Genomic DNA, 17,602 nt, shown 5'->3' on the forward strand with positions numbered 1-17,602 from the left:
CCCGCCCTGCCTGCTACCAACAGTGCCAGCGGCGTCTGCAGGAGCTCCCCGTTCGCCGCTGCCATGCTCCCACTGCCATGCTCCCACTGCCATGCTCCCGCCACCGCCAGTGCAGCTGTGCCCCACCCAGCCACCGGGAGCACTTGCCATTCATGCAAGAAGTGGTGGGAAGCCTAGCCTCCTGCTTCCTGGCAGAATCTCAGGATCTGCACATGGTGGCAGGGAGCAAGGAAGGCAACTAGCTCCATTTCATGGGGCTTCTACCCAACGCACAAGTCCCAGGAGCTTCACGAGAGCCCTATGTGATAGAGGCAGGCCAGCCTAGTTCTGCTCCTTGCCCCCATGTGCAGCTCCTGGAACTGGCTGGAGCTGCATGTCGCTGGGTGGCTGCGCCTGAGCAGGCTATGAGCACCCTGAAGGCCTACCACTCCTGCTGGTGGCAGGAGCTGTGCACCATGGGAGGAGCATGTGGGGGGAGGTCCCCCGCCCTCCACCCTCCCTCACAGCCCACACACCCACACTCTGCCTGCACGCCCCCCAAACCCTCCTACGTATACACACACCTACATCCTCCAACATACCATACATCCCCCAACACAGAGCCATACCCCGTCACAAGCCCCATACACCCCATACCCTACCATACAAGCAGCACCACACACCGTCACACACAATATACAAGAGTATGACTTTATTTTTGAACTATTATGCAATCACCTCTATATACACTACAGAAATACACATAAATCAGGACAAAAATAAAATTAAAATACGTTATAACAGATGTTTGACTTTTAGCATAGGATTTGTTTGTTTTTTTTCCAGTTCCAAGATGGCAAAAGGAGGACTTCCAGGGGGAAGGGGAGGGATTTCTAGTGGCATAGGTCAGAGGTTAGGGGGCAGGACTTCAGATTCCAAGATGGTGACCAGGGGCCCGGCTCCTGTCAAGAGGTAGGGCTACTGTTGCGGCCCTCGACAGCTCAACCAAACTCATTAAACAGCCCTCCAGCTGAAATAATTGCCCACCCCTGCATTAGAGCAACCAGATATGGAAACTAAAGAGTAAAAGATACATTAATGAAGGGTATTGCAGCACTTTGCTTAGATGAAGCACCTATTTTTTATTATTTATAATTAGTATGATTAGAATGAGAGCACTATTGTCATCCTCACCTATATAAGGCTAATCTTGATGGGGAAGCAAGGATGTTTCTTGGTGAATACCAACCTCTGCAACTTTGCATTGGGTTTTTCTTTCTACACAAATCTCAACACTTTCACATTAATGGATGCCCAGAGATGTACTGCTATAAAACCTCTCCCAGAATTCTTATTCTCTATTTGTCCTTCTATTAATAGCTCCTCTCCTGAGGATATTGGCTGCTTTACCCCTCCACAATCTCCATTTCCAGATTTTCTAGCAGAAGAAGAATTTTTACAAGGGGCTTTATTATGGCACCATGATAAAGTATTTGTCAACAGGGCGGTTGTTAGTAGCAATGGTAGTTTTAGGGAGGCTATAGATGTCCTCTGAGTACTGATCTAAAGATAATAAAAGTGGAAGTTACCAGCACATTATTTTCCAGCTATCTCTAGAGCAGAAAGCAATCTTTAAGCCAGGTACAGAACCAGTGCTACAACACTGGATTTAAAATGTTGCTCGTGTTACAGGTGTGCAAATTTGTTACCAACATCAAGAGGAGTTTCCTTTTCCTGACTCTGTATGCTTAGAGTACACACCAGTAACTACAGAAACCCAATAAATGTTTGTCATTTTTCAAGATAAGGAGATTGTTTGGGGAAGTTCTTGTGTTGACTGTGTCCCTTTGAGAAACTCACTTAACACCATGCAGTCTTCTACTTCTTCTAAATGATTCACAGTCTCTATAATGCCTTCTGTAGCCTCCAGTGAGAGAACACTGGAAGCATTGGAGCGAAATTTTTTCTCCAAATCCTCTTTACTCAGGGGTTTCCTCCAGTGTCCATAAAAAGTATCACAACGCTCACTAAACATGTCGCCGTCCTGAAGGGTAATGCTTACTTCACAGTAAAGGCTCTCGAAGCTGGGCTTGTTATCAGAAGGGTGCTCCATCTGTGTTTTGCAGAGCAGCTCCTTTAACTCTGGCCTAAAAATGTTCTGACGGTTGAATGATTGGACTGAGATGCTGCCATCCAGCAGAGCAGTGCATGCAGCAAACTGGAAAGAATGCCGGGCTTCGTGCTCTGAGTTAGGGAATGATCTGTTTACGTACTGAGCCTCTGGGACTTTGAGCGTGATTTTCTTAATTTTGCTAACAGGGAGTGGATCGTCACTCCCCACAAGGTGCTTCCTCACTGAAGAGGCTGCGTCTGCCACCCAGTGTGTTCCAAGATGAGCAGGGAAGCGCTTGATGGCTACATCTTGTTGGTCCAGCAGCCAGGAATAAGACTGTAAAGGTGGCAGAACCTGTGGGGTGTAGTCTCCATAAAAAGCACCCAACCCTGACTCCATGTCCAGTATCTGGTTGTTTCCTTGAAGACCCAGTGATGCTAAGCAAGCTGCTTCCAGACCATGCCTAGCTGCATTACCAATGTGCAGAGGCTTGGTTTGTGTTGCTGCATTAGCCATTGGGGCTCCTGCATAAGAAGCAGCAATGGCCAAAGCTTCTTTACACTTAAACTGGTCAAATGCTAGCAGTTTGGCAACAGCTGCTGCACTCCCCATGGTACCAACCACAGATGGTGGATGAAACCTGAGAAAACAAATGGTACCTTATCATTACCATGCTTCAAAAATAGTTACAGGAATTCTAGGACAGAACTTCAGCAGTACCTAATCCACCCCTCTCCGATTTCAGTGGGCGCATTTACATGAAACATTTACTGTGGAGTTGCCTAATCAGCTCTGCAGTAAAGTCTCAGTGTTTACATGTGTGGCCCTATTAGGCTGTAGTAAACTAATAAATGCCTTTGTAGGACAGCACTTGTCAACACAAGTACTATCCTGCAGCAGCATTATTTACTCCACTGCAACACACTGGTAGACGCTGATGGGGCTGGCTGGGGTATGAGGGTGCTTCAGTGAAAGGGCTGCCTGCTTCAATGCAGGGCTAGTCGGCACTCTCATGCCCCAGCCAGCCTCTCCACAGCACGTTGAGTTGGGGCAGAGCAGCTCTGGGCTGGCCGGCTGGCCTCTCAGATCCCCTGCCAGTTGGGGCTGCTCTGACCTGGATCAATGTGCTGAGGTTCCAGGTGCACATGTAAATGCGGTGCCCGGGAGCAATACGCTCCAAAAAAAACTGTGCTGGAGTTTATGCAGTCAATTAACACACATAGATGTGCCCAGTGGGAGCTGGACCAGACCATAAATCAGTATATGTATAATACTGAGGGGTCCAGTTCAGGGTCCAGTTCTGTAGCCCTGATACTGGAAAAGTCCCATGTTAGCTAAAACACTATATTATATACAAATAGGTCGCTGAAGAAAATAATAGGAAAAACTACTAACTCTTTTAGTGACCAGTGTTGTAAGCACCATGGTAGCAGAAAAGCCCCAGAGCTGTTGTAGCAAGTATAATTGGCACCTCCTGCGGTAAGGGGATTCTATGTTCCTGTACCCCAGGGGTAGGCAAAGTCCAGCCCACAGGCTAGATCTGGCCAGCAGCGGACTCCATTTCCCAGAAGCCCCTGCCAGAGTGGCTGGGGCTGGTTTCCATGGAGATCCCAGCTGCACTGTGATAGCATGGGCTGGGGTTTCCCTGGAGACTGGCCCCAGCCACTCAGGCAGGGGCTGCTGGGAAATGGAGTCTGGCTGCTGGCTGGATCCATCATTTTGCCCACCTCTGCTCTACCCACATCCTTAGTACATAGTGTGTTTACTGTGGCTGCATGGTGAGTCCCAGAGAGGTGAATCCTCATTTCTGAGAACAGGCAATGGTTCTCAGTTTGCACATTCAGACCTAATCAGATGTATTCTCACATCCCACTGAAACCATCTGAGATTTTTTTCTCTAGCGTTATTTTCCTTTTCACTATTTTGAATTGATGGAGAAGCTAAAGGAGCTTCTCAAATGTCTCACTGATCCAGATCAGTCACTACCTCCATCTAAACAGTGGTGCTATGTATTAGGCTTCAAAAAAGGCAATCACAAAGGAGTATTTTCTTTTTTTTTAAATGCTGATTTCAATTTCTACTTTTCAAACTTCTGAACAAAGCAGCCTAGTAAATATGATTAGCTCTGCTACTTTCATTGCTTTGAATACAAAAGTGGAACAGCATATATTGACTGCTTGTCTCTAGCTATGAAAGACACTAAAAGGCAGCTCTATTGAAATTACTGAGAGAGTAGCTGGAGAGTGGAGATTAAAAATCAGTATTGCTTTCATCTCTGCTATTTCAGTAAATTAATGACAACAACCACAACAAAAGCCTCTCCTCAACCTAAATGCTGCACTCCAAATATTATTTACATACCTTTTGGGAATGTTGTGGGCTTCACTGGAAAATCGTAAAAGTCTGCCTTGCACTTCAATCCCTACATTGAAGGCTAAGAGCAGGTCAAGGCCAGATATTTTTTTCTTTTCAGACAAGGTATCTGACAGAGCAACTAGAGAAGGAAGCACAGTCCCAGAGGGGTGTGTGGCTGGGTGCCATGTATCATCAAAATCCATTGAGTGTACCTGGTGGGAAAAAGAGAAGGCCTGATTTTTAACTGGCTAATTTTTTACCTTGACAAGATCACCCAATCCCAACTGAAAAGAATTTAACTAGTACAAAAACCTGTTGAAGAACTGCTCCTCTTATAATTATGGTCACAATCACAGGCCCACATCAGGACCAAGTGTCTGAGGCGCTAGTCATAGTACAAATAGAAGTGGGTACACTTCCTGCCTTTAAGAGTTTATATATCAGTCAAGAAGGCATTGTATAATAACAGAAGCTGAAAGTTATGTTTTATACCAGGGGTGCTCAACCCTCAGCCTGCAGGCCATATTCAGCCCTGCATCATCCAGCCCACAGGGCTTCCCATAGGTTCGTGAGAAGCTATGTAGGGTGGTATGGAGCCTGATCCCTGTGTGTGGGCAGCCTGGGTAGAAGTGGTGCTGGGCCCCAGAGTCCTTTTAGCACTGGACACCTGGCAGAGGCAATGCAAGGCCCTGGAGCCCAATCCCAGCTTGCAAGGGTAGCATGGGGCCCAACCCGGGCATGCAGAGTCTGATCTGGCTCATGGAGCAGCCCTGCACCATTCATCTGGTCTCCAGGGCCAAAATTCACTGTCTTATAATATTGATAAAGTGACATTTTGTGACTATTCAGTAAGAACTTGGAGTTGGCCTATGATGCTGATTCAAAATAAAATGATGACAGTGAGACCTGAATGCCACTTAGACTGTTAAGAGCCTAACAATGCCATTTTCAAGGTCATTTTCCTTAGATTTGAAATAAGGTGTCAGATTTGATCTACCTAGTCTTGTTGCAAAACTAAATTTGATCATTCTTAATACACCATGTCCTCAGAGGGACAACTCCATTAGCTTTGCATAATTACAAAACACGTGTAATTTAAATCTGGCATAAGGGGGTTAAATGCCATCAATGTCAGTTGCCCTCAGACTATATCTGCATTTGGGCTAATTTCTGACAAGCCAGTTATCATTTTATTGAGAAACTTGAGCATATCCAAAATGTACTGTCTGCCTTTTCCAACTGTATGACTAAAAGCTATGTGCATGCATGCATGTGTGTTTTATAGTTTTGTCTACTTTGGGTGAAATCTGGCTCTGTTGAAGTCAATCAGCATTAGACTGTCTTCATTACATGTCTGTACAGTTAACACAATGGAGCCCAATACCTTGACTGTATCCCCTAAGTATGACAGCAGTACAAAATTAATAATAAAAGACACCCCTTGATGATGGTTCCTTAAGACAGAAACTGAAGTGTACTATGTCACCCTTAAAAGGGTGGGTCCAGCTTGGGATTGCTGAAATAAGGCTGAATGATGTTGCTAGGACAGTCTAGAGGAGTTTTGTACTGATAGTAAAATCTGGTCTTTTCACATCACAAAGATAAAAGTTAGTTTAAAATTTAGGGAAAATAAATTACAAATATTACAATGCATATGAAAGCAGATATAGAATAACAGTGAATGGCCCATCAAGAATGATGGGGGGGGTGCAGGCAGGGACGGCATGCCATCCAGCCACACGTCAGACACGCCCCTGCCCCCCCCCCCAGATCTGTGTCCAGCCACGTGCCACCACCACCCCACTCTGCGTCCACCCCCCCCCCGTGCATCCATTGGGCCTGTTCCACCTAGCCCGATCCATTGGAGCCGAGCCCTGCCCGTCATTCTTGACACAGCACTGGCTGGAGCCCTGCCCCGCCAGGAGACATACCCCCAAAGAGCATTACAGACAGGCACACAGATAGACACAGACAGATGGACTAAGCCCTTTATATATATATATATAGAATAGGTCCTTACAGCTACTCCGTTGGCAAAAGCCGCATACAGAGGAGGGAGTCTGACATCTGAGTGACCCCAAACAGTGCTGGATGTGTTGGTGCTGTAGATCTGGAATAATATGAGATCATTTAATTCAAAGTTCTGAACTTAAACATCAGACAATTCATTGTGGCTCAGTCCTGCTGTTCTCAGTTTTTACTTTTTAAAGCCTGCACACAGGGCTGGTCCAGCAGGGCACTGCATACAATACCCTGGATTGGGGCATGCCTCATGTGTTGGCTCCAGTCTAGGTCTTGTGCTTCATGTGGCATGTGGAGCCAGCAAGGAGCATGCACAGCATCCAGTGCCCTTTCTAGAGCACCTCTGTTTGGTGGCTCTAGCATGCAGGAATGGTCTGTGGACCCAATCTGGATAGGCCCTGATGCTATGGGGCACCCTGGACTGGCCCCTTGTGGCAAGTGCAGTGTGTGGGGAACATGGAGGTGGTCTAAGACCCACAAGTTGGATCGTAGGGCTCTAGAAACCAGATCTGGCCCAGGGGCCATATCTTTGACATCCCTGTCCTAGGGCATTTGATTTATCTGGTATGGGCAGTAAGTTACCATATAAAATACTTGCTAGCCATTTTCCAGCCTCTGTTTTTTAACTCGAGCAATAGAGCTTCCCTTCCTCTATGGCTGGACTATCTCAACACCTAACAGATCTTACCTTGGGGATATTTTCCTTACTAACCTACATTTACTTGTTTCAATTTTCTAACAGCTAGCACAACATGAAATTCAAGCATTTTACCTTGCTGTAGTGTATTACTTTGTGGCAGACCTCTGTGCTGCTACCCAGTAGTCCCACTCCAAGGGTGTCCAGGATCATCCGTTTGCTTCTCCGAAGGACTTGGTCTGTCAGCTGGCTTGCATTCAAGCCATGGATCATGCCAGCAAAGTTTCCAGTGATGGTCTGGGGGAGAAACAAACAAACCAGCAGATGTTTCTGTTAATTTAAAAGGCAACACAAACAACCTCCAGCCTCTGATTTCTGTTAGTTATTTCACCTGTATTTCCTCAGTTCTGAAAAGGATTTAAGTCAACAGTAATTTACATCATACTGTTACTCTATTATACATAAACACACAAATTATACAAAATCAATCAAATCTCTTCCCTCCCCTCAGTGTTTATGTCTCTTTTTCACTGTCTGCTTTCAATATTTACATCTTTCCTTTTCTTTTTTTTCCCAGGTTGATTCAGCCTTTGGGAGTTGCTCAGAATTCCAGCTGAGTTGCTCCTAGTATCTCCTATTTACCTTTGAAATCAATTAGGCATTTAAATAATTTTGTGAATCAGGGCTCATGTGACCCAGATTTCTAAAGATGTTAAGCTCCTAAAGCTGCAAATAGAAGGATTTCCCCAAATGCCCAGAAGCCTGATTCACACGGACATCAGTTGGGGTTAGGCAGGTGCTGGTATGTGAAAATCCCACTGTGTACTTACCTGGATCTCTAGACACCTAGGGCCAGATCCTGTTCTGTTTATTAGTATCCAAGTGGACTTAGATGCCCATATGTGACTTCATTCCACCATCTACCTTTGCAACACACATACCCATCTTACCCACTCATCCCTAGTTCTAACAGTTTTTCAGGGACTAAAGCTGGGTGGAATAGAATCACAGTGAGGCACATAAGCCCATTTAAGAGCCTAATAGATTGAATAGAATCTGGCTATTAAATACCTTTAAATATCTGTTCCAGTTTGACTTCATCTCTTCGGAACACGGGTGACCAGAATTTTATGCAGCGTTCCAGACAAAGTCTCTACTAAAGTCTTTACCTTGTACAGTGTATTAAGCACTTTAAAAACACACAAAGAACTCTTAAGCAGATAAAGCACAGCAATGCATGTGGAAATGAAATTACAGAAGTTTAAAATGAAAAGTCAAGGCTTAAAATGCAGAAAAACAAAATAATACCTTTGACCACATATTGTAATGGATGATGGATAATCCCAGTCAGGCTATGAAGCAGTGACAATGGTGAGGCATTCTTCTCTATATAAGCTGCTCAGAGTCTCTGTACTTCCCATCTTGCCCTGCCCCTTTCCTTTTCTGCAAATAAATTTCCCCTTTTCTTCACCTCCAGCTTTCCTCTGACTAACTTCCTCCACATCACACACTGCGGGGACTCCTTGTTATAACATTTTGTTGTGGGTCAAGTTCATACGACATGTGGTCTTCATTCTATTTTGCTACTAGAGGTGCTCTTTCAGTCAGTTTTTCATGCCCATCTGTTCCTTTCAGCATCTGTATTTCTACCAGGAACACAATGTAGTAACATTATCGAAGTGAATTTAAATTAAGGCATTTCATTACATTTAAAAGTTTACTATCCTTAAAGTTGTGTCAGTCTTTTCTTGCTTTTTCTTTACCTTTGTCATTTTTGTAATTCCCTTTTACCTCTCTTATCTCCCACTTGTATTCTCTAGGAAAGAATCTCAGTGGAACTCTAACTTTTACTATGGGCTCTCCATTCTGCTGCGGCAACATAAAAGTGACTTGCAACCACCCAGAGAATTTCCCCAGTGTGGGTGCTGCAGGGACAATTAACAGTGGCCCTGTGTGGGGAGAAGCCACAGGAAAAGAATCCCACATAACAAGCATAGCTAAGTAATTCATATGCAACTTTGGATAGACGACCGTAATGTAGAACTCTCGACTGCTCTAATATACAGTAAGGAACAGCTCTTGCCCCTGGCAGTGCTCCAAATGAGAATGGTATACAAGTCATACAACCCCAAGTTACCCTCAGTCCCATAAGCTACAACTTCCTTGTTGTTCTTCTAGGGCAGCAATTTTCAACTCTGGGTGCTACAAGGTTTCGTTTTAGGGGTGCCACTCAATATTAGCTCTGTTCAGTGTGAAACACCTACACATGTGTTACAAGATAAACCAAGAGATTTTAAATAGGGATCCACAGTGTCAAAAACATTCAGACATGTCATGGTCTTTCTGAGTTCTTTGCAACACAAGAATTACTTTATTATTTTCCATTGTCACAAAATGAATGAAGGTTAAGAGCAGGCATTTTCTGAGAACTGTCTTCAGTCTAATAAAGTTGAGAACCTATTACTGCTCTAGTAGAAGGCATAGCATAGAGTCTCAGCCAATGGATATATACCTGGGGTAACCCCATTGACAGAGCAAAGTAAGTGTTGTTATCTTCAGTTTACAATGGAATAATTTTGTAATACTTTCCATTTCCTAACACTGTCAAATATTTGTGATTGCAGGAAAGAGCGAAACATACCTTGTGAAGAGGCCTATGTATGTCCTTTATACCAGTCCTTTTTATGTCTGCCCATGAGCCAAATCCAGTCCATGCAGCCATGGCATCCAGCCTGTGGGGTTTCCCATGAGTTGGGAAATTTGGCAGGGGAAGTGGTGGGAATTAATATTAAAATATCCCCCAAAAATAGTGGTGGGGGAGGGAGCTGGCCCATGCTCCCTCCCCAACACAGCCAGATCAGGTCCCACTTCGCCCATCCCATGCACTGGATTGGGCTCACTGGCTGGATCTGGCCCATGGATAGACTGGGCACTTCCTATCAGATCCATGGGGCAAAAGTTTGAGCAGCACTGCTTTGTACAATTATTATGCCATTGTTAGCATATAGTACAAATAGCCCCACTTAAGTACTCAACATCAGATTTAAATAGGACTTCTGCTGGGCTGCAGGGCAGGCATGCTTTCTAATCACACGCTCCCAGCTGGTTTTTGCTATAGCTTCTTGCTATAACAACACTTCCTGTTTAGATTGGTCAACACCTTGAGAACATTACTTAAGTGGAATGATACCAGATATGAATTGAGACATTTATGTGAAGGGAAGTATATCATATACTTCCTTATTTATCCACTACTATCTCAGGGCTGAAAGATGCTCACAGTTACATGCGCTGAGTCACTGAAAGTAGCATGGTAACCAAAGGCAGAACACAGATTCTGTGTTCACTGCTTATGCTAACAATGGCAGATAGAATCAGATATGTATGTGCTACCCTTTGATAAATCTACCAGGAGGATGCGGAGGTGTGAATTTCCCAGCACTATGATTAGGTACAACCCATGATGCGACACTACTGTGCAGTAGTAATGAGCTACTGTGCAGTAAGCATCACTGGGCAACCATGCTGGGATGCTGCTGGGCAGTAATACGCAGTTATTTTGTATTTGGTTATGCAAATACTAAATGACTGCGCAGAAACAACTGCACGGTCAGCGTCTTGTATAGATGCCGCCAGTGGGTTGTAAAATCAACCAGAAAGTGTAATGAAACCTGCAAGTTATTTACAGTAGCTCAGTTCCCTGTTTTAACCTTTTCAAAACAGTGAAAGCACAGTGCCATATATCGGTAAGGGTTGACACAGGCCATGCAGAAAGCTTTGAATATATTGTTGTCTTATCTTTTCTATACAAGTTATGCAATTTCAAAAACAAAGGTCTTTTAGACAGGAATAAAGTCCCTAACTAACATACAGTGATTATGAGGTAACCAGTGGTAATTCGCAGACTAGACATATGTGATTATTTGTGCTTAGGGTCTAGTCTACAGAATAACGAGAAATCAATCACTGCAGCAGATATTAGATGCTACAGAGTGCATGGAAATCATGAACTGGGTAAATAATTCTCACTGAATTACAGAGGAATAGTTGAATTGATTCATTTCTAGGTTACCTGGAAAGCCCTTTTGGAACAGAGTAAGTTCCCTGGAGTCTCTAGACCAGTGGTACTCAACCTCCAGCCCACAAGCCAGATCCAGGCAGTGGAGCTTTTTGTCATTCAGCCCATGGGATTGGAAGTTTGGGCACCACTTCTCTAGACTGAAAACTAAAGAAGACATTGCAATTCCATGAAATTCCTATCCAGACCTGTAACATTTTTAGGTCACGTTTATACCCTATATATTTATACCAGTAGCATTTATTCCAGCAGTGTCACTGAATTGTACCTCCTGCCTTTGTTGGTGCAACAAGAGGCTATTTCAGTTGAAGATATATGGCCCTGAGGGTAGGCAACTCAATGTCCCCAAAGCATCCATGTGGTGCACTGACTCCAAAATATTTTGGTGGTGCACTGAGGTATGATAGGTTCCTCTCAGGGAATTATGGGAACTTGGGGTTAAGCTCCCATGATTCTCTTTGTTCATCCCATACCCTTCTCTTTTCCCACTCTTTTTAAAAAATTCCCACAGCTCCTTCATTACAACACAATCTGCTCATCCTTACTCTGATTTTCACTCTCTACCATCTCACCCTTAAGAGCAGAGATCTTCAACAGATCAATGGCATTCTTGTAGCAGAAAGCCCCCTTTTCGTCTTGCCTGCATTTGCTTTCCCCTCTTTGGATATGTTTCTCCTCTTCTACCTTTTCTTCATTCCTCTTTCTTTCACTATAAGATAAGGAATTGTGTTTTAAAGTTTGTATGTGTGCATTTTGCATCTCCCCTTGTATTTTGGGGTTTTTTATCTATTTGTGTGCCATGGCATTACTCTTGTAGCTTATATTTTATACTCTTCACCTTTTAACTAAATGTGTTTTAGTTTTAGAAGTAAGGTATACACTGTAACAATGTTAACAAGGGCAGGAATCAAACCACCGTTTCCCTGTATCAGGCGGCCCCTGAAAGAGCGAGTGAATCAGTGATTGAATGCGTAACACAGTAGCAGGCTTTGGTAAAAAGCGGCAATTAACACCTACGGAAACCACAGCTCAACCAACGGAAGAAATCAATAGGAGACAATCTAGGAACCAGGAATTCTCCAAACTTCATTGTTCAAGGGCTAGAAGCCCCGGTCTGAGTTAATCAATGCCGGGGACCAACTTTTGGGGCTGAATATCTCCAGATCAACCGCTCCCAGAGCCCTATTCATAACAGTGGTAAATTAATTAACATTCATCAACGGATTCCCAAATCTGCACATACATGCAGATGACCCCTGGGGCTGACAGATGCCATCCAGTAGCTACCGAGGGAGAAGTCCCACAAGGGTCAACGACTCCTGGATTGGGCAAACCTGAAAACTGGGGAGTCACCAAAGTCTGCCAAGGACAGTTAAAAAGCAGTGAAAAGTGACCCTCAGGGGCACCCTCTTGATTTCCAACTTGACCAGCACCCGAACCTGTCCAGCCAGAAGGACCAGCCGGCGACCCCCTTCTGGAGGATAACACCACTCTGGAAGAAGCCTCAACTGGCCATCGACGGCAGACTCCAGTGCTTGTGGGATAGGTATACCCGACTCTTGTAGCTCACTACTGTGTGTGTGCATGTGTGTGTGTGTGTGTGTGTGAGGGGACCAGCCCCAAGGTTTATGATTTGACTTCGTTACAGTGTTTCAATCCGCCTAATAAACCAGAATTTTAAGGATCCCGAATTGGACATTTGTAGCCAACTTTCTCATGTCTGTTTTAGATACAGGGCCCCTGACGCATCTGAGTTTGCAGAATTTCAATAATTAACAGAGCAACTGATCATTACACAGCGGTTAAAATTGAGACAACCAAGGAGGCTTGCTGATAAATCATGTGGTGCAAGTTGTGGCTGGATTTACTCTGGAAACAGCATGGAGGTGCACCCTTGAAATGAAAAGGTACTGTTGTATTGTGACTATGGTGTCTGTTCCAGGCAGTTAACTGTGTCTACAGTTGGGGAGGTTTAGCCTTGGAGAGGAGTATAAGACAAGGAAGTTGGGACTCCCCAACAAATTTATACTATATAAAAGCAAATTGCAAGGCACCGACCCCTGTTCCATGAACCAAGGGTCAGTGCATATGTACTCACGTAACTGTTGCTTATTTTCCACTGGAGTTGAATAGAAGGGATAATAGCATGTCATTCTGGCACTCTGGTGGGCAGTGTGTATATATCTTCAAGCCCCAGAAAGAGTTCTTGTAGAAGTGCTATGGTGACTCTATAATGCTTTGTAGCACCTAGTTCTGTTCTCTCAAAAGCTTCATAATGCCTTGGTGCCCACCTTTTTGTCTTTCTGCTTCTTCTCTGGCCGTGTTCCCAACACTCCCATGTTGATTCACAGCTCTTAAGATCAAGAGCTTAGTTCCCCCTAGTCAGGATTCTCTTTCAGGCAATTGTGGAACCAGTGCCAGGCCACGTAAGAACAAGACTGGTAGGTTTAAAGGGTTAGCAGAGAGGGAAAGAGAAGTGAGAAAACTCCCTAAACTTTTTTTTAAATAGGTATAGTAACATCATGAAGCAGGTCAAACTGGCTTCACAGCTGTTTTCTTCAGGACAATTCAGCAGCTCTCAAGTGTGTTGGCTGTAGCTGAAAGGTAATGGAAAATGGTTAGATGGTCAGACATCCCAGGTAATGAAGTGCAGTACAGTAAATATTGCTAAACATATTAAAGGCAATGATGAGTCTGGCTGATATGTGCTCATTAGCATGCCAATGGGCCCAGAGAAGGTAACTGCTTGAGTTGCCTGAGCTCATATGTTGCTGGCTTCTTCCCAGTAATAGTGCCCCAGGAGCCCATTGCAGAGGAAAAACAAAGCAACCCTTCTTGGAAATGCATGGGCAGAGCTTAAAGAATACATACTTGAAAATGGTACTAAGATTATGGCCAGGGCACAAAAGGAATATCTGAACCAAGAGCATCATAACACTCTGCAAGAAAACCAGGGTGGTGGCTGATGTCTAATTCTGCAGATTAACTCAAAGCTAAACCCTATCAGCCAGCAAGAAGCTGCCTCTTTCATTCTCTTCCTGAATCCAACCATAACATGCAATTAATTCGTTTTGGACTTGAACTTTGGACTGGAAAAGCCTCACACTGCATTTCTGACGGTTACATTTTAGGCTGATTTTACATGTTTATTCAGTCGGAATGACCAGATTTTAGATGATTTGCAAGGGTTATTTTAAGTTTTCTGTGGATGCCCAGGTCTTGGTGTATTTATTTTTCTATTTGTGAAGCATTCCTTTTTTCTGCTAGAAATGCTTCCTACTGGCCTTGCCAAAACATTTGGGAGTGTTCTTGAGCTGTTTATGGTATTTTCTCTTGTATTTTTTTTTGTCTATGAGTGCCAAGGCATGGTGCTAAAATAACTGGCTACTTCTACCGACAATTTGTTCCCTGTGAGCACACATCAACTTGCCATTTTGAAAAGCAGGAAGAAGGAGTCTGAGAACTATAAACAAAGTTTAAAAAAACTGTATGGTAGTACAGCCACCCGAGCAACCTTGTTTTTCCCCAGTGGGTTCTGTCTGTGAGCTCAGCTGGGTCTCAAGAAGCTCTGTAAAGTTTGCTTCACAAATAGAGTTGGGATCGGTCCTCTGACTGGCCTCAAAGAGCTTGTAGCCAATGTGCACCTCTGGAGTGCCTTTCTCTTCTCTGGTAAGTGCAAATTTCTCACTTTCTATTGTCAGGTGGCCATGGGGTCCCTGATTAGTAGAGCATACAACTCTGAATAGCAGGTGTTGGAGGAAGCCCTAGATTTTCTGTGGTTTTCCTTTGCTGTTTGCTAGGATTGACACAGCTGCTTTGCTGCTCAAGCATCATACCTAGGGTGACCATATGCCCTGGTTTGGCTGGGACAGTCAGGATTTTGGAGGCCAGTCCCAGCCAGCTGTTGAAAGTTAAAACGAGTGTCATCAGTGTAGGGCATTTTCTGGCAGGGAGGCAGTGTGGCACAAGCTGTGAAATAGGAAGCCCTAACAAACAGCAAAATTGCCCTAAAATAGTAGAATCACCTTTAAAAGGGGGGCGGGGGGTGATTGTTAATACCAGTGAAGTAAAGAACAATGGGTCATTAAGGGGCCATTGACTCCCTTAGGTGCCTAAATAGTAATACCAGAGCTGAATCCGGCTGCCGTGCCCCACCTCTACCTGCAGCAGTGCCACTGACTGGGGGGAGGGAGGGGGTAGTATCCCAGATTTCACATTATCCCATATGGTCACCCTAAACATACCCCAGCTTTTGCAGTGTCCAGATGAACACCTCAGTTCCACAGCTGTTTACTCACTGCTGTATCTTGCTCAGGCTACAGTACAAGGTTTGCCTCAGCTTTTCTTAGCTGGAGCTTTACCTGATGCCATAGTTGTGTACTAAGGTAGCAGTGGTAGGCTACCTTAGGAAGAGGCTTTCTCAAAACATGGTGGACATTTGAAAGGATATGTGGGTTGATAGCAGGCTTCTGATCACCATCACCTCTGAACAGCAAAGTTCAAAACTGTGACCAGAGCAGGCAGGGGCATTGTGGGGTTGTTGCTGGAGGACTGTCTACATGTAAATAATGTAACCATGTTTATTGCTTCAGGGTCCACCGTTGACATATGCGCCCAGGACTACAGCATGTTGAGCTGGGGTAGACCAGCCCTGGCTCAACATGCTGTGGAGGGGCTGGCTGGGGCATGAAGGTGCTACAGGGCTAGTTGGCAGGCAGCCCTGCACTGTAGCACCCTCGTGCTCCAGTCAGACCCAACACTGTCTACATGTCCATTGTGGTGGAGTAAATAACTCCACTGTAGGATCGTATTTGTGTCAGGCAGTACTATCCTATGATAGCGTTAATTAGTTTACTCCAGCCTAATAGTGCTATATGTGTAGATGGTGACACTTTACTGTGGACCTAATTAATCAACTCCTCAGTAAAGTACGCATGTAGATGCCCCCATTGGGTATAAAAATCATGCTTTGAAGTTATGTGACTCTTTTTATAGGCTCTGTGTAGGTATTTTAATCTTGTAGAGATTTTATCCTAGATTTCTTTCTGGAGAACTCTTTGAATTGAAAGGATGGAAATGGTATCTGCACTGCACAAAGATGCAGGAAATAAGAAAATTCTGTCCCTCAAAGGTAACTATGGGCATGATCCAAAATCCACTTGAATCAATGGGAGTCTTTTCCTTGGTTTTGTTGGTAGCAGCATAAATTGTGCAAGAAGTGTCTGCAACCCCATTCTCCCAGCACTCCCAAACTATGAGGGGAGACCCCCTCTGGGAGCACCAGGACAAATGTGTCATCCTCCTGCTCCATCAACATTGAGAAAGGTAACGTAAGGAGGAACTAGCCAGAAGTTGCCACCAAAATGGCAGCTGCAGAATCATTTGAACCAGTAATGATGAGGTATGGATAGAGCACGGCTTGACTTTAGGAAAACTTTTGATATGGTCTCCCACAACATTCTTGCAGGCAAGCTAAGGAAGTATGGCTTGGATGAATGGACTGTAAGGTGGATAGAAAACTGACTGGATCGTCAGGTTCAGAGGGTAGTAGTCAATGACTCGATGTCTAGTTGGCAGCCAATATCAAGTGGTGTGCCCCAGGGGTCAGTCCTGGGGCCAGTTTTGTTCAATACCTTCATCAATGATGTGGAAGATGGCATAGAGTACACCCTCAGCAAGTTTGCAGATGACACCAAGCTGGGGGGAGTAGTGGATCTGTTGGTAGGGTTAGGATTCAGAGACCTAGACAAATTGGAGGACTGGGCTAAAAGAAATCTTATGAGGTTCAGTAAGGACAAGTGCAAAGTCCTGCACTTAGGATGGAACAGTCCCATGGACTGGTACAAGCTGGGGGCTGACTGGCTGGGCAGCAGCTCTGCAGAAAAGGACTTGGGGGTTACAGTGAACAGTAAGCTGAATATGAGCCAGCAGTGTGCCCTTGTTGCCAAGAAGGCTAACAGCACACTGGGCTGCATTCATAGGTTTGTTGCTAGTAGGTATGGGGAAGTGATTATTCCCCCTATTCAGCACTGGTGAGGCCACATCTGAAGTATTGTGTCCCGTTTTGGGTCCCCCACTACATAAAGGATGTGAACAAATTGGGGAGAGTCCAGTGGAGAGCAAGGAAAATGGTTAGGGTCCTGGGACACCGGACTTCTGACGAGAGGCTGAGGGAACTGGGCTTATTTAGTCTAGAAAAGAAAAGACTGAGAGGGAATTTGATAGTGGCCTTCAATTACCTGATTTGGGGGGGAGGGGTTCCACAGAGCATGGAGCCAGACTATTCTCAGTGATAGTAGATGACAGAACAAGAAGCAATGGTCTCAAGTTGCAGCAAGGGAAGTTTAGGTTAGATATTAAGAAGAACTTTCTCACTAGGAGAATAGTAAAACTCTGGAACAGGTTACCCAGAGGGGTA

The 17,602-nt window shown here is 44.6% G+C and overlaps 1 protein-coding gene across 4 annotated transcripts; it reads right to left on the reverse strand.

Annotated features, from left to right (window-relative positions):
- Window positions 1-814: 814 nt before the first annotated feature.
- On the reverse strand, window positions 815-16,702 carry ACOD1 (aconitate decarboxylase 1). Of its 4 annotated transcripts, none has more exons than XM_025215134.1 (6): window positions 13,476-16,702; window positions 8,415-8,752; window positions 7,242-7,403; window positions 6,468-6,557; window positions 4,454-4,659; window positions 815-2,732 (listed from the first exon to the last, which is right to left on the reverse strand). In XM_025215134.1, the coding sequence occupies exons 2-6, from the start codon at window positions 8,424-8,426 to the stop codon at window positions 1,778-1,780; spliced, it is 1,425 nt and encodes a 474-aa protein (XP_025070919.1). In that variant the 5' UTR covers window positions 8,427-8,752; window positions 13,476-16,702; the 3' UTR covers window positions 815-1,777. The 4 variants fall into 4 exon arrangements, with proteins under 4 accessions (XP_025070919.1, XP_006033421.1, XP_025070917.1 ...); XM_006033359.3 differs by having other exon boundaries at window positions 8,415-8,744; window positions 13,283-16,702; XM_025215132.1 differs by having other exon boundaries at window positions 13,283-16,702.
- Window positions 16,703-17,602: the final 900 nt, after the last annotated feature.

The sequence above is a fragment of the Alligator sinensis genome, unplaced genomic scaffold (genome assembly GCF_000455745.1).
Source record: "Alligator sinensis unplaced genomic scaffold, ASM45574v1 scaffold1010_1, whole genome shotgun sequence".
NCBI lineage: Eukaryota > Metazoa > Chordata > Crocodylia > Alligatoridae > Alligator > Alligator sinensis.